Below are 22,620 nucleotides of genomic sequence, written 5' to 3' on the forward strand. Positions count from 1 at the left end.
TTGTCTTAAGTCAATGGAAAATGATCCAAACGGCACCAGACTTCAGATGACAGTTATGGTCCGGCCCTCAACACATTAATATGACAAAAAGTGAGTTTTCCTCAAAAGCTGTTGCCATGGCAACGAATCCCTCGCCATAAAACACGGTGTCGCTGTAAATCCAATGGACACGGTCCCATCGTCCCCCAATCTTCACTTTTATATTACTGGTCCCATGACTCAACAGCTCTACGCAAATCTGAGATCTCACCGTATGCCGTTTCCATGGCAACGCATCACTCGCCGTAAAACACGGTGTCGCTGTAAATCCAATGACACGGTCCCATCGTCCCCCAGTCTTCACTTTATAATCACTGGTCCATGACTCAACAGCTCTACGTGAAATCTGAGATCTCACCGTATGCCGTTTCCATGGCAACGCATCACTCGCCGTAAAACACGGTGTCGCTGTAAATCCAATGGACACGGTCCCATCGTCCCCCAATCTTCACTTTTATATTACTGGTCCATGACTCAACAGCTCTACGCGAAATCTGAGATCTCACCGTATGCCGTTTCCATGGCAACGCATCACTCGCCGTAAAACACGGTGTCGCTGTAAATCCAATGGACACGGTCCCATCGTCCCCCAGTCTTCACTTTTATATCACTGGTCCATGACTCAACAGCTCTACGTGAAATCTGAGATCTCACCGTATGCCGTTTCCATGGCAACGCATCACTCGCCGTAAAACACGGTGTCGCTGTAAATCCAATGGACACGGTCCCATCGTCCCCCAGTCTTCACTTTTATATCACTGGTCCATGACTCAACAGCTCTACGTGAAATCTGAGATCTCACCGTATGCCGTTTCCATGGCAACGCTTCCCACGCCGTAAAACACGACGTTGTCTTACGTCAATGGAAAATGTTCCAAACTGCACCACACTTCAGATGACAGTTAATGGTCCGGCCATCAACAGCTCTACGCCAATTCTGGGATGTCATCATATGCCGTTTTCCATGGCAACGCATCCCTCACCAAAAACAACCGAAGTTGTCTTAAGTCAATGGAAAGCTTCCAAACTGCACACAGACTTCAGATGACGACTACTAGTCCGCCCCTCAACAGCTCTATGCCAATTCTTGGGATGTCATCATATGCGTTGCCCATGGCAGTAGATCACTCGCCATTCAACACAATGTTTTACTGTATAATACTGCTGTAACTCCCATTTACGTTGTCCGATCGGCCCTGAAAACTTCCACGTTTGCCAACGGCCGAGTCCGGAAAACTCCTGCATGATACCTCGACGTGCGGACAACAGCCTGCGGAGCGTCGAAGACCCGCTCACGCTGCTTGCAGCTTTAATTAGGGTCTGAGACCATAGGTCGGCGAAGACCCTATTGAAATCGGTCGCGCAGCGACGCGATAAACCTTGCTAAAACACCATAAAAACAGGGAAAACGACCGGCAAAAAGCACAGAAAAGGTTCGGAATAGTAACGGCAGATAGTCCGCGCTGAGCCCAGTCACGTGGGCGAAGCCCACGTGATTGCAACTCGCATAATTAATATCGTTACGATCAATTTAGTCGCTCGCGAAGCGAGCGATAACCATGCAAAACCCACTAAAAACAGGGAAAAAGACGGGTAAAAGCCCATTAAAAGTCGCCTAAATCATGACAGTAGGTAGCCCAACGGCCTACAGTGACGTGGGCGTAGCCCACGTCACTGTTAAACTAGCACATTATTGATATTGGTCCGATTATTTATTATTATTATGATTATTATTTGAACTTTTCGCGCGCACTTTTGACCCCCGCCACATATGTGAAAACTCAACAAATTTTGAACATGCGTCAGAAGTGCTGCAACTTGAGATGTGTAATTGGTCCCGGAACTCTACGTCAAAAATTGAGTAGGCCACGCCCACTTCCGTTTTTAACGTTAACTCCCCCTACTTTAACTTTCACGTAACCGAACGAAACTTGCTAAGCCTATCTAAGGTGCGGAGACAAACAATAAAGCCTCTTGGAGGGGTATAAAATAACGTACAGGAAGTCGGCCATTTTGAATTTGGCGTCGAAAAAGGCGTCAAAAAACGCCATTTATCGCGTTTTTCGTCCTCCGCGCAAAATCTATCTTCTCCCAGGGACTTTATCCGTACGACTCGAAATTCGTCGGGTAGCATCTCGAGACATGGGCAATTAAAAGTTATCACGGAAGTTTTTTTCTTTCGCACAGCGCAGCCGTTATTTGGCGCCAAAGTTCGCGTTCGCTCGATGCTAGGCCCATCAAACGCCATGGCCATGGAATACGATGATGTCATAACACCAACTGACATGCTCACAATGCCACCAAACTTCACAATGTTGTCTTAAGTCAATGGAAAATGGTCCAAACTGCACCAGACTTCAGATGACAGTTAATGGTCCGGCCCTCAACACATTAATATGACAAAAGTCAGTTTTCCTCAAAAGCTGTTGCCATGGCAACGCATTCCTCGCCATAAAACACGGTGTCGCTGTAAATCCAATGGACACGGTCCCATCGTCCCCCAATCTTCACTTTTATATTACTGGTCCATGAATCAACAGCTCTACGCAAAATTTGAGATCTCACCGTATGCCGTTTCCATGGCAACGCATTCCTCGCCGTAAAACACGGTGTCGCTGTAAATCCAATGGACACGGTCCCATCGTCCCCCAATCTTCACTTTTATATTACTGGTCCATGACTCAACAGCTCTACGCGAAATCTGAGATCTCACCGTATGCCGTTTCCATGGCAACGCTTCCCACGCCGTAAAACACGATGTTGTCTTAATTCAATGGAAAAGGTTCCAAACGGCACCAGACTTCAGATGACAGTTAATGGTCCGGCCCTCAACAGCTCTACGCCAATTCTGGGATGTCATCATATGCCGTTTCCATGGCAACGCATCCCACGCCGTAAAACACGATGTTGTCTTAATTCAATGGAAAAGGTTCCAAACTGCACCAGACTTCAGATCATGGCTACTAGTCCGGCCCTCAACAGCTCTACGCGTATTCTGGGATGTCATCATATGCCGTTTCCATGGCAACGCATTCCTCGCCATAAAACACGGTTTCGCTGTAAATCCAATCGACACGGTCCCATCGTCCCCAAATCTTCACTTTTATATCACTGGTCCATGACTCAACAGCTCTACGCGAAATTTGAGATCTCACCGTATGCCGTTTCCATGGCAACGCATTCCTCGCCATAAAACACGATGTTGTCTTAAGTCAATGGAAAAGCTTACAAACTGCACCAGACTTCAGACCATGGCTACTAGTCCGGCCCTCAACAGCACTATGTCAATTATGGGGTGTCATCGTATGCCGTTTCCATGGCAACGCATCCCTCACCAAAAAACACGAAGTTGTCTTAAGTCAATGGAAAAGCTTCAAAACTGCACCAGACTTCAGATGACAGTTAATGCTCCGGCCCCTCAACAGCTCTACGTGAAATCTGAGATCTCACCGTATGCCGTTTCCATGGCAACGGATCCCTCGCCGTAAAACACAATGTTGTCTTAAGTCAATGGAAAATGGTCCAAACTGCACCAGACTTCAGATGACGGCTACAAGTCCGCCCCTCAACAGCTCTACGTGAAATCTGAGATCTCATCATATGCCGTTTCCATGGCAATGCATCCCACGCCGTAAAACACGATGTTGTCTTAATTCAATGGAAAAGCTTCCAAACGGCACCAGACTTCAGATGACAGTTAATGGTCCGGCCCTCAACAGCTCTACGTGAAATCTGAGATCTCATCATATGCCGTTTCCATGGCAACGCATCACTCGCCATAAAACACGATGTTGTCTTAATTCAATGGAAAAGGTTCAAAACGGCACCAGACTTCAGATGACAGTTAATGGTCCGGCCCTCAACAGCTCTACGTGAAATCTGAGATCTCACCGTATGCCGTTTCCATGGCAACTCATCCCTCACCAAAAAACACGATGTTGTCTTAATTCAATGGAAAATGGTCCAATCTACACCAGACTTCAGATGACAGTCAATGGTCCGGCCCTCAACACATTAATATGACAAAAGTGAGTTTTCCTCAAAAGCTGTTGCCATGGCAACGAATCCTTCGCCATAAAACACGGTGTCGCTGTAAATCCAATGGACACGGTCCCATCGTCCCCCAATCTTCACTTTTATATCACTGGTCCATGACTCAACAGCTCTACGTGAAATCTGAGATCTCACCGTATGCCGTTTCCATGGCAACGCATCCCACGCCGTAAAACACGATGTTGTCTTAATTCAATGGAAAAGGTTCAAAACGGCACCAGACTTCAGATGACAGTTAATGGTCCGGCCCTCAACAGCTCTACGCGAAATCTGAGATCTCACCGTATGCCGTTTCCATGGCAACGCTTCCCACGCCGTAAAACACCATGTTGTCTTAAGTCAATGGAAAATGCTCCAAACTGCACCAGACTTCAGATCATGGCTACTAGTCCGGCCCTCAACAGCTCTACGCGTATTCTGGGATGTCATCATATGCCGTTTCCATGGCAACGAATCACTCGCCGTAAAACACGAAGTTGTCTTAAGTCAATGGAAAATGGTCCAAACTGCACCAGACTTCAGATGACGACTACTAGTCCGCCCCTCAACAGCTCTACGCCAATTCTGGGATGTCATCATATGCCGTTGCCATGGCGATAGATCACTCGCCATCAAACACAATGTTTACTGTATGATACTGCTGTAACTCCCATTTACATTGTCCGATCGGCCTGAAACTTCCCACGTTTGCCAACGGCCGAGTCCGGAAAACTCCTGCATGATACCTCGACGTGCGGACAACAGCCTGCGGAGCGTCGAAGACCCGCTCAACGCTGCTTGCAGCTTTAATTAGGGTCTGAGACCATAGGTCGGCGAAGACCCTATTGAAATCGGTCGCGCAGCGACCGATAAACCTGCTAAAAACACCCAAAAACAGGGAAAACGACCGGCAAAAGCACAGAAAAGGTTCGGAAATAGTAACGGCAGATAGTCCGCGCAAGCCCAGTCACGTGGGCGAAGCCCACGTGACTGCAACTCGCATAATTAATATCGTTACGATCAATTTAGTCGCTCGCGAAGCGAGCGATAACCATGCAAAACCCACTAAAAACAGTGTAAAATAGGGGTAAAAGCCCATTAAAAGTGGCCTAAATCATGACAGTAGGTAGCCCACGCGAACCTAGTCACATGGGCGCTTCGCGCCCATGTGACTAACTTGCGCATTATTGATATTGGTCCGATTATTATTATTATTATTATTCTTATTTGAACACATTGCGCACACTTTTGGCCCCCGCCACATGTGTGAAAACTCACCAAATTTCGCACACGCGTCAGAAGTGCGCAAAATTGCGAGGTGTAATTGGTTCCGGAACTTTACGTTAAAAATTGCGTAGGCCACGCCCACTTCCGCTTATATCGTACAGCCGGCAACTTTAACTTTCACGTAAACAAACGAAACTCGCTACGCATATCTAGGGTGCGGAGACGAACAAAAAAGCCTCTTGGAGGGGTAAAAAATAACGTACAGGAAGTCGGCCATTTTGAATTTGGCGTCGGAAAAACGCGATTTATCGCGTTTTTCGTCCTCCACGCAAAATCTATCTTCTCCCAGGGACTTTATCCGTACGACTCGAAATTCGTCGGGTAGCATCTCGAGACATGGGCAATTAAAAGTTATCACGGAAGTTTTTTTCTTTCGCACGGCGCAGCCGTTATTTGGCGCCAAAGTTCGCGTTCGCTCGATGCTAGGCCCATCAAACGCCATGGCCATGGAATACGATGATGTCATAACACCAACTGACATGCTCACAACGCCACCAAACTTCACAATGTTGTCTTAAGTCAATGGAAAATGCTCTAAACTGCACCAGACTTCAGATGACAGTTAATGGTCCGGCCCTCAACACATTAATATGACAAAAGTGAGTTTTCCTCAAAAGCTGTTGCCATGGCAACGAATCCCTCGCCATAAAACACCGTGTCGCTGTAAATCCAATGGACACGGTCCCATCGTCCCCCAATCTTCACTTTTATATCACTGGTCCATGACTCAACAGCTCTACGTGAAATCTGAGATCTCACCGTATGCCGTTTCCATGGCAACGCATCCCACGCCGTAAAACACGATGTTGTCTTACGTCAATGGAAAATGGTCCAAACTGCACCAGACTTCAGATGACAGTTAATGGTCCGGCCCTCAACAGCACTATGCCAATTATGGGATGTCATCGTATGCCGTTTCCATGGCAACGCATCCCACGCCGTAAAACACGAAGTTGTCTTAAGTCAATGGAAAAGCTTCCAAACTGCACCAGACTTCAGATGACAGTTAATGGTCCGGCGCTCAACAGCTCTACGTGAAATCTGAGATCTCACCGTATGCCGTTTCCATGGCAACGCATCCCACACCGTAAAACACGATGTTGTCTTAAGTCAATGGAAAATGGTCCAAACTGCACCAGACTTCAGATGACAGTTAATGGTCCGGCCCTCAACAGCACTATGCCAATTATGGGATGTCATCGTATGCCGTTTCCATGGCAACGCATCCCACGCCGTAAAACACGAAGTTGTCTTAAGTCAATGGAAAATGGTCAAAACTGCACCAGACTTCAGATCATGGCTACTAGTCCAGCCCTCAACAGCACTATGCCAATTCTGAGATCTCATCGTATGCCGTTTCCATGGCAACGAATAACTCGCCGTAAAACACGATGTTGTCTTACATCAATGGAAAATTGTCCAAACTGCACAAGACTTCAGATCATGGCTACTAGTCCGGCCCTCAACAGCTCTAGGTGAAATCGGAGATCTCATCGTATGCCGTTTCCATGGCAACGAATCACTCGCCATAAAACACGGTGTCGCTGTAAATCCAATCGACACGGTCCCATCGTCCCACAATCTTCACTTTTATATCACTGGTCCATGACTCAACAGCTCTACGTGAAATCTGAGATCTCACCGTATGCCGTTTCCATGGCAACGCATCCCACGCCGTAAAACACGATGTTGTCTTAATTCAATGGAAAAGGTTCAAAACGGCACCAGACTTCAGATGACAGTTAATGGTCCGGCCCTGAACAGCTCTACGCCAATTCTGGGATGTCATCATATGCCGTTACCATGGCAACGCATCCCTCGCCAAAAAACACGATGTTTCCGTTACTCCTATGAAAATCATCCAAATGGCACCAGACTTCAGATGATGGCTAATGGTCCGGCCAACAACAGCTCAACACTCAAAAGCTGTTGCCATGGCAACGCATCCCTCACCGTTAAGCACGATATTGCTATAACTCCTGTGTAAATTGTCAAAAACTGTTCAAACTTCACATGTGTGCTAACGGTACAGCCCTCGACACATATATGTGTCAGTTTTGAGATTTCCTCAAATGCAGTTGCCATGGCAACACAATGCTCGCCATGAAACACGGTTTTCTCATATCTCAAAGGAAAACAATCCCAATGGCCACATACTTCACATTATGGTAAATACCACCTCTACAACTTCCCAGCATTTATTTCCCTATAAGTCCATAACTATTTCATTAGTGCAGTATGGATTAGCTGCTAAATATGCCCTCATGTTTGCCATTAAAACATTTTTTAATTAGAAATGCTGTTGTAATCCAACTTTGTAATATAGCTTATAACTGAATTGCATGTTATTCCTATTTTATACTTATTTTATTGATATTTCTTGACCGTTTTGAGAGTTTTTGGAAGCTTGTGTCAGTTGTATGAGATACTAATTAGTAATACTTTGATAATTATCATTATTATAGTAGTAAATAATATGATCTTTAATGTACATGCCAAAGAAACCAGCAGGACACCGCAGGGAATCGAACCCCATCCCAGTAAACTGGAAGTACCAATTACCAGTGCCTTTTGCTTTTCTAGGCTACATTGAAGGCAAAGCAAAACCTGCATTAGCAACAGCATATGAGTGACATCATTTAATATTGATGCATAATTTTACAAAATGTGTTTCCCTATGTGTGGATAAATGTTATTAGTGCAGTATGGAATATCTGCTAAATATGCCCTAATGTTTGCCAATAATTTTGTTATTAAAAATGCTGTTGTAATGCAGGAAAAAGAAACCTTATTTTGAACATATTGAACACAATAATTATGAACATATTGAACACAATAAAAATGAACTTCGCCCTCCCCAATGTGCCCTCCCAACTAGACCAGCAGAGAGCGTTCATACTTTTAACAACTGAAGACCTACCTTTTTAATATGACTTTTAACTTAATTGCCTTTTTATTCCTATTTTATGAATATTTATTGTTTGTATTAGTTTTATTGTGTAGTGTGTGTGTGTGTGTTTGTGAGAGAAAGATAAAGCCGCTAAAAATTAACTAATAATAAAGAACAATTTCAATGACAGCTGGGTGACTCAATAGTCATGTTAAAGTCGAAAAGTAGGGAGGATGAAGCTAGTTTGGGGAGTTAAGTGAGAAGATTTTAAGAACTGAAGACCGACAGAATAACTATATAAATTAATAAATAATTCCTAACTATGAGACTGTTGTAATTTCAGGGAGAGGGTCAGATCTTTGCAGAGCTGGTAAAATTTGGTTTTGATTACTTGGCAGATGATAGGATCGAGGGAAAGGGTGGGGCCAAACATTACGCCAAGGTACTGGGAGGTTTTTATAGAAGACAAAGTCGAGGATGTGTCTTTTGGCATGGGTCGGGAAGGTGAAGTTTTGGTTGACAGTAAATTGTCTATTAGAGTAGAGAATTTGAATGACAGCTCGCAGGTGGGTGACTCAATAGTCATGTTAAGGTCGAAAAGTAGGGAGGATGAAGCTAGTTTTGAGGAGTTAAGTGAGAGGAAGGAGGGATGTGGTTTAGGGGGCCGATAGATGAGGATAATTTTGAATGAGGAAGGTGAAGATGATGAACTTGAGGGATGATACCTAAACAAATACCAAATTAAACCAGGGGGGGATGATACCTAAAAACATACCAAATTAAACTAGGGGGGGATGTTTTGATCTGATAAAATATCTCGACAGACTGTAGAAGCGCATAATTTGGCACGATGAAACACAAGGTGAAGAAAAAACACAGAATTTCTACCTACATTTGCTTGACGTCTGAAGTTACTCTACCTCAGCAGTTGTGCAAAAGAACACAGAATCCCCTCATGGTCACTGAAATAGGTGGGCAACACAGTTGATTCTACATCATACTGTGTTGTTTTCACATATACATGGTCAATTAATGTGCCCTTTTCGGTAGTGGGTTGTGTGACTTGCTGCACATACCCTTTGTCTGTTACAAATTTGCAAATTGTTGATGTTTTTAAAATGTCATCATTGAAATCACCCATCACAGCAATTGTGTCACCTAATAGATCTAACAAATCTAGTAATTTGCCTAAATGTTCTTTAAACAAAGACATGGGATATGATGGTGGTCTATAAATTACCGCAATTAATATGTCGTGAGACAAACAGTTGTACACTATACATTCTAAATTTACATCTGGCACTTGAAGAATACTAAATTCAATACTGTTTGCACTATATATGCCAACACCACCATGTTGTTGGTCTTGCAGAGCAACCAATGCTGGGTTCTCGCTGGTGTAAGATGCACTTCGAGAACAACTAGCAAATGTATAACCACTGATGTTAATGTCGTCAAATGATGAGACGGCAGGCAGCCATGTCTCTGTAACAGCAATACAGTTAGGCTGCAAATGCTGTGTACAAAGGGTCAAATCTTCGACATGACGTGTCAAACTTTGCACATTTGTCAAAAACACAGTAAAATTGTCTGTGTGCAATTTGGGGTGGATCCTTTCTTCACGTAGAAACTGAGGCATGCACTGAATTGCTTGCGTAACATTTGTTTTACAATAGATGGCATTAGCTTTAAAATCTTGAATGATTAAGCCTGATAAATTTGTAACACGACTTAATGCAACATATGCCTGTCCAGCAGCAAATATTTTTTTAAGTGACACCACAGCTCTATCAACAGTTATCCCTTGCACCTTATGTACTGTACAAGCCCAAGCCAGTTTAAGGGGAAATTGGCGACGCAACCCACCTTTAACGGTGACTCTATCCTCTTCTGGAAAAATTGGTGTACAGTTCACTAATTGACTTGATGCATTTGCAGACTCTTTCCTGCGCTGTGCCCCAACTCTGTCATCGTCAAAATGGACGTACACAGTTTGTGGAAATCTTTCACCTTGTGAAATCACTATGTGTCTCACCGTGCCGCATACCCCGTTCACAAGCCCATCCGTTACATCTATATTTTTGGTCAACATTACACGAGCATTTTCCCCGAGAACCAAACGTTCCGCTAAACATGTCTGATAGATGTTGGTGTGATGTCCATGTTTTAACTCAAGTTTTCCAGTTTTTCTGTTATGGCCAGTATCCTGAGCTTCTATTTCGACATGTTCCGGGCATGTTTTCAACAGTTGCACAAGATTATGATCATTAACCTGAGCGTTTGTGGGGAAAATGTGTAATGCTGAACTTTCTTCCCCTGTTTCACAGCTCTTCAACAAATCAATGTCACTAGCTGACAATGCTGTTTCTTTTGAGCGTGTTCTCAACCTATTTAGCAGTTCCGCAAAAACAATATCTTTCTGCCTGACTATTGTTTTAAGCTCTACAATGCTAAATAGGTTGTGCCACAGGTTAAATCCTACTTTCTCGACATACAAGGCATTTCCTTTCACTGGTGGCAGCTGGAAAAAGTCTCCAACAACTACCACACTAACTCTACCAAATGGGGAATAATCATTACATTGTTTAATTTGACGTAATCTGCCATGAATATATGCCATGAGTTTGTGATCGACCATGGATATTTCATCGACAATTAAAATTTGCACGTCTCTATATTTGGCCCGCAGACTATTTATTTTTTCCTCGCCTAAAGGTGTGTAGGGTAATTTTGAATTAACGCCAATGCTAAATGTGTTATGGATAGTTGCTGCGTCTAAATTGTATGCAGCAATTCCAGTTGGGGCAGTCAACAACACACACACAGAATCAGGGTTTTCACAGAGTGTTGAGAGCAACCTGGCTGTCTCATACTGCAGAGCCTTGATCAAATGGCTCTTTCCCGTCCCAGCACCGCCTGTTATAAATACGTGAAACGGGTCTGGATTTTTACCCGAGATTTTGTCTAAACACCATTGTCGTATTTGATAGAAAATAGACATTTGGGTTTCGTTTAGAGACCGAACTAATTTCAGCCCTTCGCTTCTGCTCAAAATATTCTTTGTCTTTTCCAAATGGCCGATTTGCCGATTATTAACGGCAAGATCAGGAATAGCGTCTATTTGCTCCCCGTCTACGGTTTCAATTTGTTCCCGCTCTTCTTTGCATTGAAGATTTTCCAATTCCTGTTCGGGGCACAGGTCACACCAAGCGTCTTCAAAATCTACATTACCGTCTAAAGAGTCTTGGATTTTTTGTAATTCATCCGAATCAAGTTCAAACAAAGCTCTATTCGCGTCGACCACTGATTTCACCAGCTGTCTGGATCCATCGGCAAATCTAACTCGACCGCTCTTGTAAAAGTCTTCACACGTTTCCCAATTGTGTGGCTTTAACTGCTCGTCGATGCGATACGGCAGAAACAATTGGAAATTGCTGTAGAAAAACAATTCCGGAGACTTTGTTTTGGAAAATTTTGCATAACGCACAACTGCTGCTTTTGTTCGCGTTCTTTTAATAATAAACCCGAAATTATTTTGGAGTTCGATGGCATTTTTGAGACTTTCACTCTGTGACATAACCCTGTATTCGGATGCGAATGTTGCCAAACACATATTATTAAAAACCGCGTCATTTGGCCGATTTTTGTAACGGTCAACAAAACCGGTCATCCACATGTTGTCTGTGGTTAGACTATTTGAATCTGCCATCTGTTTTAACACACTTAATGGCCTACTTATTTTAATTGTATTTTTCCCTGTTGGCACAAATTGGACCAAGCGAGAGCATGTCTTCAGGGACATGTGTGTCAATCTGTAGACTGCCTCTTGGGCACACACATCTCGGTTGTGTAAATACACACTCCCTAACTTTTTAAATGCATCCTTGGCATCTAGATTGCCCTGCTGTGATGCTTCTTTATGTGCATTACCCAATAATAATCCCATTTCCTTTTCTGCCTTGGAGATGTAGGAAATTATATAGACAACACATGCATAGGCATTGACCACATACTGAATGTCCATATTGGCATTCCAGCATTTTAACAGTGGTTTGTTGTATTGATTAATCCAGACTTCGCCAATTTGTCTTTTCAATACAACGTGTGTCTTTCTACCAACCAATTTGTAAGCAGCCTCGAAGATCGCTTGATTAATCCCCAGACTTTCAAATAATTGTTCCAGGCTTTCAAATATTACATTTTCGTCTGAAAGAGCCTTTTTGACGGAGTTCAGAATTTTAACTGCAAACTCCTTCTTCTCCTTTTTTTCGGCCAAAGACTCTAATTTTACACACTCGCATGGTGTCAAGTTACAGCTACATTCTGCTAAGCATTGATCTTCACTGCTGCGACATATAAATGTACTGGCAGTAGCTGGCCTGGGGAAATTAAATCGACAAACGGTGTTATTTTTCTTACACGTTTTAGAGTGTCTTTTGGAATGCTGTTGCACAGATGTCACAATGTCCTTTAACGGCTCATCTTGTGATGGTAATTCACATGTCACATATGTGTCGATGAATTGAATCACCTCTTCATCTGTATTCTTATCAATTTTGGGTGCATTCTCAATCCAAAACAAGCAATGCACATGAGGTGAGCCACGCTGCTGAAATTCCACGCGATAGAAATAATCTACAATCTTGCCAATTGGGTGTGAAGGGGACATAAGTACTTCTTTCAAAAAACAATTCCATCTATAGTCAAACATCCTGGCCGCTGTCACAGGATTACGACGCAAGAGTTCACATCTGTCTGCCCAATCTAAATCTTCAGCGGTCTGTGTTCTACCTTCCTGTTTTAAAATAGCGTCGAGTAAATTTGCCCACCTAAGATCAGCCGAAGAGAATGAACAAAACCAGGTAGGCACACCAAGTTGACGCACACAAGCGAGGAGGTCACTCTGTGCGCGCTGCCAAAATGCTGGAGTACCTCTAATAGGTGAGAGAAAACGAAAGCCATCATCAAATTTCAACAGTTTTCTTATGGTTTCCTGATTCAACAAATTATCTTCTATCGGTTTGGATGGAAAGCCTGCTTTGCCTTTTCGCAATGCAATAGACACACTGGACAATACCTGTTGCACCTCAGACAAATACTGAGCATAAAAAATGTATTCTATATTTTGTGCAAACCTAACATCAGCATTTAAAACACGCATATTCAAATAGCGTGCTAATGTTATCTTGCGGGGCCTCGAATCACGGTAGGTGTTAATGCCCAGTGGGAACAATACAGGAAAGCATTTTGCTTCGTTGGAAATGTCTGCTAACAGCCTCACAGGACTATTACCCTCTGCTGGAGCGACATTTAATGTACTATCAAAATATTGATCCAACACTTCCTGTCCAATATCAACAGGCATCAGACATGTGTCCTGAAACATGCAATGCTGTTGCCTGTCGTGTAAAAGCTCATCATCAGCATTAGCATCAGACGTTTCATTAGTTGGCAAATCCATCAAGGTCGAATTGTCTACAAAGTCATCATCCCGTTCCCTCCAAAACTCATTAAGCAGAGCGTCATCAAGTTCCTCAAACTCGGGAACCCTTACAGGAATGAATGAACTTTCTTTTGCAGGACTATTGCCTTCTGCTGGGGCCATGTTCAGTTCTCTATCTGAAAACTGATCTGCAATTTCCAGATCAGTATCCACAGCCATCAAATCCATGTCCTGAAACAAACATGGCTGTTCCTCAGCAGCCTCTGATGATGTTTCCTTGGTGTGGGTTTGTTCATTCTCTTCCTCCTCCCTACAAAACTCGTTATACCAACTTTTATTAAATTCAATATCCCTATAGTGCTTATTGTTTCTTTTTAAATATTGTAATGCCCGCATTATGTGCATTGGGTCTGCAAATTGAAATTTATAATGACCTTTGTAGGTCGATCTACGCTTTAACTTTATTCGCAAGATGGAACCTTCCATCCTTGAGCGGGGGAGCAAATTTGTAGTTTGGACTATATTGGCTGGAACACACGTCACCGGTCCGTGAACTCCATTTTGCCCACCTTTGGGCAATGCCACCATCTTCATAAATGGTATATTTCTGGCAATTAAATGCTGCTCTATGCTGTTCAAACAAGCCAATGCTGGGGGAATGGGGTCTACTGCCAAATTATTGAGAACACATTCAGGTGGCAGCACACCTCTCTTAAGTTTGGTATCACAGTTGCTGCAGATCCAAGACTGCCCTCTCCCAATATCAATCCAAACACAGGGTACTTCACAGTCATCAGTACATGTGTGTAAATATGTGTCTCTGATGCATTTATTGGCGAGTTCTTGATTCTTATATTTGTCTTTTTTACAGTGCAAGGCCTGCGATTCAAATAACAACTTCTCGCAGCAGCTACAAACAAAAACGGGTCCATTCTTAACTTTGGCCAAAAACTGCTGCATCACAATATCAAATACCTGTCTATTTTTTTGCATTTGTTGCCTCTTCAATTTGTTGCTAGCTGTTACTCGCTTCTTATAATCTGGATTACCATGATACCTTTTTGAACTCATGGATTTTACCTTCTTTCTATGCAATTTATTTTGCCTATATTTACGTTTGCTAAATGCTATAACTTTTTGTCTGTGTAAAACCTTTAGTCTATAGTTCTGTTTGCTTAATGCGATAACCCTTTCTCTATGCAGATCATCGTCATGGTATTTTTTTACACTATATTCTTTTACTTTCTCCTTGTGCAATGGATTAAATATATATATACTTTTACTCAAATCCTTCCTCATCTGATTTTGCAATGGGTCTTCATGGTATCTAACCTGATCTTTTTCAATTGCTCTGAGTTTGTAATCATCATCCTCGAAATACCTTTTTCTAAGACCGACTCTTACTATCTCTTGATAATCTGCATCACTATACTTTTTCATGGACGCATCCCTAATCGTTTGCTGGTACCCTGTGTTACTTTTATAATACCGTTTAATTTTTGAGCTGTATATCTTTTTTAAATATGTTGAATGCCTACGACTACAGCTGGCAACACTCTCTGCATTGTCTTTAACCCCACCCTTCCCAGTACAGATATCGACACTGCTACGCATAGACCGTGTCTCTGACAAACCCCCCACTTTACAAAATTCAAAGCACCTTTGTTCATCGTAAGGTTTGATACAAACCACTGGCTCAAAATGATTTTTATCACAATGTTTCAAGTATATTTTTTCTTTTGAAAGCATTGCACAATTACAAGTGTATTTGAGCCATTTTTCCCCACTGCAGATAAAAATGTCCACTCCAAGAGCATTTGCTGTCCCTTGGATTTCTACATCTGTGGCACAATGTCCTACATACTTCATCCGAGACTTCTCAATGTAGTCTGAAATTGAAGCAGATCCCCCAACTACTTTAGTTTGTTCTGCGTGATTCATCATATGCTTCACAACAGTCTTTCTAATCTTTCGATGGCTCTTCTGAGAACCACTGAGAACATGAGCTACCGCTCCGAAGAAACTATTGGCGTCCTCTTTAATTTTTTCGGTCTTACAGACCACACCTAGGGACCCAGTTACTGTAGGTCCCTGTACATCCTGCTTTTCAAAGTCTATATTACACTTTGTGCAAAGTGTTTTTGCCACTTCATTGCACAAAGGATTAAATTCAAGAGTGATTTTACTTACATCACTCTTTTCCACACAATCTGTGTCCCCAGCAGACGATGTACCATGCGTTTGTTCGGTAACCCTCCTTTTGCCCCTAGTTGTCCGTCTGACATTGTACAGTCTTGGACAAGAAGTGTCAAATTTGCAATACCCATAACAACTCTGCAAATTAGGTTGTTTTACACACACAACAGTCTCATAATGATTACCATTGCGGTTTTCCAAATAAACCCCCTGATTAGACAACTGCCCGTTCTCGCAACTATATTTTAGCCAGCGTGGATCACAATATGTGAATATATTAACTCCAAACGCATCTGCTGCTGCTTGAATTTCTAATTCTGTTGCCCAACTGCCAACCTCCCGCATTTTGGATGTGCTGAGGTATTCTGACATGGAGGAGGTCAAAATACGCTCATAAGGCACAGCATTGCTCTGCATTTGATGAACCACTGCACGCCTAATTATTGTGTGATGCCTTTGTGTACCACACACAGCTTGACTCACTGCTCTAAAGAAACAGTTTCCGTCACCCTCTATTTTTTCATTGAGACATGGAGCCCCTATTAAACCAATTTGTGTAGACACAAAATCTACTTTTTCTGAATGCACATGTAACTGCTCACAAAGAGCTTGTGCAAGTTGATGACTAAGAGGATTAAACTGCAGTCGTCCACTTCTTACTTCTTTGACAAAAGCAACGTCTGAATTATCTGCGGTAACATCACTCTTTTTTAATTTTTTGCAAGCAGAAGATCCCTTACGAATCTTACGCTTTGCACCCATCTGAATGTTGGTGCAGCCAAGTGTGGACTGAATAGTTGAACTACAACCCAAATCAGTCTCTGTTGTTTTGGGAGTCACTCTTGGACCCAAAGACAGATTACTGCTTTCAATTGGGCCTATTTGAGTGACTCGGACACCAGCGATCTCAAACAGTTTTTGAGACTCAGAAGATCCCTTTGGAATGTTATGCTTTGCACCCATCTGAATGTTGGTGGACTGAATAGCTGAACTACAACCCAAATCAGTCTCTGTCGTTTTGGGAGTCACTCTTGGACCCAAAGACAGATTACTGCTTTCAATTGGGCCTATGTGAGTGACTCGGACACCAGCGATCTCAAACTGTTTTTGAGACTTCTTGAGGAACGCTGCAAATGTCCATATGTATTCAAACACGTGTTCAAGGCCTCTGAAATACAGAACAACACTACGCCCCTCGCCATCGCTCATCCCAGACGCACTGCGTGCATGGGAGTCGACCACTGCGTAGTGTCCACCTTGACCAATGATGGCACATGTAGCGCCATTCATTGTCAGAAAGCATGTGTCATATTTACTACACATGCTTTCCAGTGCGTATTTTAAAGTGGTGTGCACACCCTTATCAATGATATCACCCTCAACCACATCCACATCTCCAGACACAAAGTCACTGTATTGAAACAGAAATCTTTGTCCGTCGATAATGGTCTCCTTGGGCAGATCTGGAACCGAAAGTAGACTGTATCCTCCACTGATACCTTGTTGGTCACGCAGGGAGGTGTACAGATTGTCACCAAGTACAACAACTTTATCCAGGTTGTCGGTCTGCCATGTAAACACACTGTCAATGTTGTGTTTGGCTATGCCTACCAAACTGACAGCCATGCACTGAAGTCCTGCATATTTAAAGCGTTGATCACCCTGACTGAATGTTCCCCTGACACACCCCATATCCCCATCAATGACTCTAGCCGTCTCCGAATTAACTTCAGCTGCTTTCACAGAAAGTCTTGTAATGCTAAACTTCTGTGCATTCAATGAATTATTGAGATTCCTGATGTAAAACATCAGGTCATTAAGGCATGTGTTGAACACGGCTACAGATGTGCCATAACTGGATGCTAACCCAGACGCAGCACGTGTGCCACAATCAACGACCACAATACAGTCATTGTGTTGAATAATGACACTGGCTGCGGAATTTAGGCTAAACAGACACATGCCATCCCTGGATAAGTGTTCAAGCAGCTTCTCCGACAATACCTGTTCCCCTTCAGACAAATTAAATTCGCCGTACACTGGCAGACCCATATTGACGTTCCACTTACGTCCAAACACACTGGTCTGCTCAACCAACCTGCACAAGTTCTTTGGCTTTACATTCATTTTATGGGCTTCCCCTAATACAAACGAGTTAAGCTTTGACCCTGCAACACGTATGGCATCGATATCTGTACTGCTCCACGAACACACAGGCGCAATCAAATGTTTGATCGCAGCCGCTATAGAACATGCAACAGATATTTTATCGTCAGAAACGGATGCATACCTCACAACAGTCCCTGCGACAACAGCCAGCTGCACTTTTTCTGAACACATGCAAGCATAGCCCTTACCTGTTCTGCATCCGTTGTCCTCATCAACATCCACTATCACGCTGGGTGATGGCTCCTTGCTGGATGATGGCTCCTTGCTGGATGATGGCTCCTTGCTGGATGATGGCTCCTTGCTGGATGATGGCTCCTTGCTGGATGATGGCTCCACGCTCAGTGATGGCTCTGCGCGGGGCAATGGCTCCACTCCTGGAAATGGCTCCACTCCTGGAAATGGCTCCACTCCTGGAAATGGCTCCACCCCTGGAAATGGCTCCACTCCTGGCAATGGCTCCAACCCCGGCAATGGCTCCTCCTAGAAGAAAATTCATATATAAAAAAACTGCTAAAAACACTATGTGTCTTAAATTGTTTCACAAACGTTTAACTAAATAATAGAAAGATATACAATTACTAATACAAAATGATTATTGTTATATATTAACTTTTGTTTTTCTACTTACCCACACACATACTGAATGGAACTCAAAAGAGAGGTTTCTTGTCATTGATTGTGTACACTTGAAACAACGTTGACTGCATGCAGGCTAACAACTGAAACTATTTTATTTTAACAATGAGCAAAAGTAACTATGTCAATAAATTAGCATGATTCATTCAAATGTCACTCTGAAAGCACATCGTTCACACAAAGAGCACAGACCTGCTGCTCCACAGCAACTGTCCCTCTACTGGTAGGTGGCCGTAAAATCACCTCCACAACAATGGGAGCTGCCTCCCCCTAAAAAAACAAAACAATTTAGTAAACTTGAGAATAAATAACACCACCGATATTCGTGTAACTTCTTAGTTTTAAACAAGTCCTATATTGCCTTTAAAAAAGAAGAAAACAAGAACAACCTGTCGCTTTGCCAGGGTTTTCTTGGAGGCAGGAGCCCTCTGCTTCAGGTCCAACTTTGCTTTCTAACGTAAGGAAAACAAAATGATTAATCCTCCACTAATAACTCCTTATGGACAGTATAAGTTGTCCTCACTGTAATACATTTAAAGTTTGTCAGGAAGGATACATTTTATAATAGGGCATCAACCAACATACAAACAAATTACCTTTTGTGGTGTTGGAACCGGTGGTGTGCACTCATCAGGGCCAGGAAGATGGGATGGACTAATCTTGTCCATCTCAACCAACATTGCACTGCTAAACCACACAGGTGTCAGTGGAAGATAACTCTCCTCCACTTCCTGTGAAATAAAAATGAAGAAACACTGTTTTAGAAAAAGAAATGCACATATAAACTGCAATAAACATACCCCAATGATTTCAAAGCATACTACAAAGTTGACCTACCTCCTGCTGAACAGTCCCTGCTTCTTTAAGTGCATCAATGGACTGCTCAGGTTCATCGTGTTGGCTCCTCTGTAAAGATAAATAGCATAGCTTGTGTTAATCAAATGGGTACTCTTCCATCATTATCAAGGCAAACTGCTCAGGGAATATCACTCTTATTGAAAGATGTCTGCCACACAATTACCTTCCTGCCCTGGCCGAAAACGGTCCACTTGGAAGGATCCAGTTGCGGTGATTTAGCAACCTCTCCTTTGACAATCACCCTTGGAGTGACTCTCCTCGCAGGCGGTGATCTTCTGTGGACAACAGGAGATGGCTTCGGCTCGGCTGGAACAAGTTGCATGTATGTTGCGTTCCAGATAGAACCGACCAGGATTGGCATTCCCGCACTGTCACTCAAGTGCACCTGCAAAAACAAATACATTTACAAATAGCACATAACCTTCAATATGTTTTTTCAAGAACGGAACTTGGAATTTCAGCTACAAACAAGTATACAGAGAAAACGTTTCCATTTGCCATGTCACTCACGCCATCTCTGCTCCACAGGTCAAGTTCTTTGAAAGGGAAGTACTCAGCAAGCGGTGTGTACTTCACGCCTAAAAAAAACCAACAAGATCAAGATTACTAACATATCCACACAGATATTATATTTTGCTCTTTTAAAACAAAGAATAATGAAAAATAGGAAAATGATTTACGGTAGTACTTGAACCTAAATATTTGTTAAACATACCCATACGTGCCGCAACACGACGAAATTCCTGACGCATCATGTCTTGGTAGTCAGGGTCAACGGTAAGGCGCGGGGGGAAGTCCATGGCAAAAACCTAATCAAAGTTACAAAGGTACGCTATTTTTCACAATTTGTTGATAAAAAAATGTCAATTTTTCAGAAATTCATAAACATACAACCACATCAATAAGAATACAAAATGTAATATTATAAGAACTATAATAAATACAATAAAAAATAAGCTTACGTTGGGCCAGCGACTGCGGGCAGTGGCGAGGAGCTCCGCAAAGTCCTCTCCTGCTTCGGTGATGGTCCTACTGGATGTTAGGTTGTTGCTCGGAGCCATCACACAGACTGCATCTGGTGTCCTAGGCAGCACAGCATTGGCTGCCTCGGTTCGCAGCTGGGTTGCGCATGCCCCCGGTGTGGACATGGCACCAAAGGAAAACCTTCCCTCTGGCATCTTCACAATTCCATCGACGATGGAACGGAGATGTGAAGCTCCAACAAGGAGGACAAACTGTAACAACAGAAGACATTATTTCAAATGAAAATCACTAATGATTACCCAGACTTTGTTAACAAAATCTGAAAACAATTCATACTTCCTTGTCTGGAGACTCCGCTGGTATGACCATCTTGTGTTGTCGTCCTGTCAGGGACGAAATTGGCCATTTCTGCACTCTATGGCGGTTACCCGTACCGCCAGCGGCTATTTAAAAACAGAGAAAATGACACCGACATTAAACTTAATGAACCTTTACAATTCTTAAATTATGTAAGCAATAATAACACACCTTCCTACAATAACACCTGTAAACGGGCACGTGCAGAGGATTTTAGAAGGGAAAGGGCTCAAATGCATAAAGGGTCCTACCGGTGATTGAATTTTAAAATGTATATATTTCAAACAAATCCATGTTTCAAACACTGCTTCATGATAGTTATCTAAAAATGAATGCAAAGAAATCAAGTGTATTTCAGTCAATTCTCCTCATCATAACTAGCTCGCTTGCCCACAGAGGGGTGTATCTGTGCACGAGCCTGCCTGTAAAAAATGCACATGCAAAAACATTTTACAATGATACAACCAAAATGGACACCCTAAACATATACAAAATTGAATGACAAAATCCTCGACTACTTACGTGCGAAACTGGCATTGCCAGGCTGCTGATGTCCCACACGTGTCCCAGCCACGCGTAGCTTTGCAGCCTGGGAACGGCGGGACGATTTACCACGTGGCATCTGAAAGTATGTAGGCATTGTTAGAATTAATAAAGACATTAGCAGACCCCTTAAATAGTACAAATAATTACGCAATTACTTATTTCAACTGCAACAAAAGCGTACAAGTCCATTAATAGTTGATGCATCCTGTTCAACAAAAATGTACTTACTGTAACTGCTCACGAGATAAAGCTGGGTGTTGAAGGTAGATGAGTAGCCGGTGAAGTTAAATGGGTAGCTGGTGAAGAAGCTAGATGGGTAGCTAGTGAAGAAGGTAGATGAGAAGGTGGTGAAGGTAGATGGGTAGCTAGTGAAGAAGGTAGATGAGAAGGTGGTGAAGGTAGATAGGTAGCTAGTGAAGAAGGTAGATGAGTAGGTAGATGGGTAGCTGGTCAAGCCGGTAGGTTGTTTAACTAGAACAGAGAAGAAACTAATCAGCATCACAGACATGGAAATATAATTACTTAACACAATGTACAATACAATCGCATAGCTTAGCATACAATAGTTATAAACAAAAAAATTATCAATTGTATTAGAAGCTGCTAATCACTTAGATTTACACTAATAAAGGGCCTATCTGTTTTCATTATACTTTATGCTACTGACAGTGTCTTGGACCACAACTCACCGGTAGAGAACTGCTCAAAGCTGTCAATCTGTGGGGAAAACACAGCATTAAACCCTGCAAAGAAAAGACTGGAAAGTTCCACATATTGTCATGGTATATGTTACTACAAACACTGTCTTTGACCAACACTCACCAGTAATGAACTGCTCAATAGTCGTCACTCTGTGAAAATAAAATTAAAATTAAACCTTGCAAACACAATGCTTGCACACATGGTGATTAAACATTTGGTCCACGTTGTAAATGCTTAAATGCTCTTGCATTTATAAAAACAGGATAATACAATTACCATAATATCATTCTGTGAAAATATGAATTCTGCATAAAGAGTACTTTTACTTTTGATATTTGGAGTACATTTAGCTAACAATTGTGCTAATGAGTACTTGTACTAAAGTAGAGGATCTGATTACTTCTTCCAACGTTGAATATAGTATACCTTGAAATATATTTAATTGTTCATAGTTGAATGACTCAAAAAATTACTTTATTTA

The 22,620-nt window shown here is 42.6% G+C and overlaps 1 protein-coding gene across 1 annotated transcript; it reads right to left on the reverse strand.

Moving 5' to 3' along the window:
• Nucleotides 1-9,021: 9,021 nt before the first annotated feature.
• On the reverse strand, nt 9,022-22,290 carry LOC117469158. Its single transcript, XM_034113540.1, has 16 exons — nt 22,260-22,290; nt 22,127-22,154; nt 21,666-21,908; nt 21,414-21,513; nt 20,871-20,977; nt 20,513-20,785; nt 20,266-20,359; nt 20,061-20,128; nt 19,714-19,935; nt 19,530-19,598; nt 19,289-19,423; nt 19,082-19,144; nt 18,885-18,962; nt 16,955-18,536; nt 14,965-16,765; nt 9,022-14,856 (listed from the first exon to the last, which is right to left on the reverse strand). Exons 4-16 carry the CDS (start codon nt 21,511-21,513, stop codon nt 9,165-9,167), a joined length of 10,284 nt encoding a protein of 3,427 aa, XP_033969431.1. The 5' UTR covers nt 21,666-21,908; nt 22,127-22,154; nt 22,260-22,290; the 3' UTR covers nt 9,022-9,164.
• Nucleotides 22,291-22,620: the final 330 nt, after the last annotated feature.

This window comes from Trematomus bernacchii, unplaced genomic scaffold (assembly GCF_902827165.1).
Source record: "Trematomus bernacchii unplaced genomic scaffold, fTreBer1.1, whole genome shotgun sequence".
Lineage (NCBI taxonomy): Eukaryota > Metazoa > Chordata > Actinopteri > Perciformes > Nototheniidae > Trematomus > Trematomus bernacchii.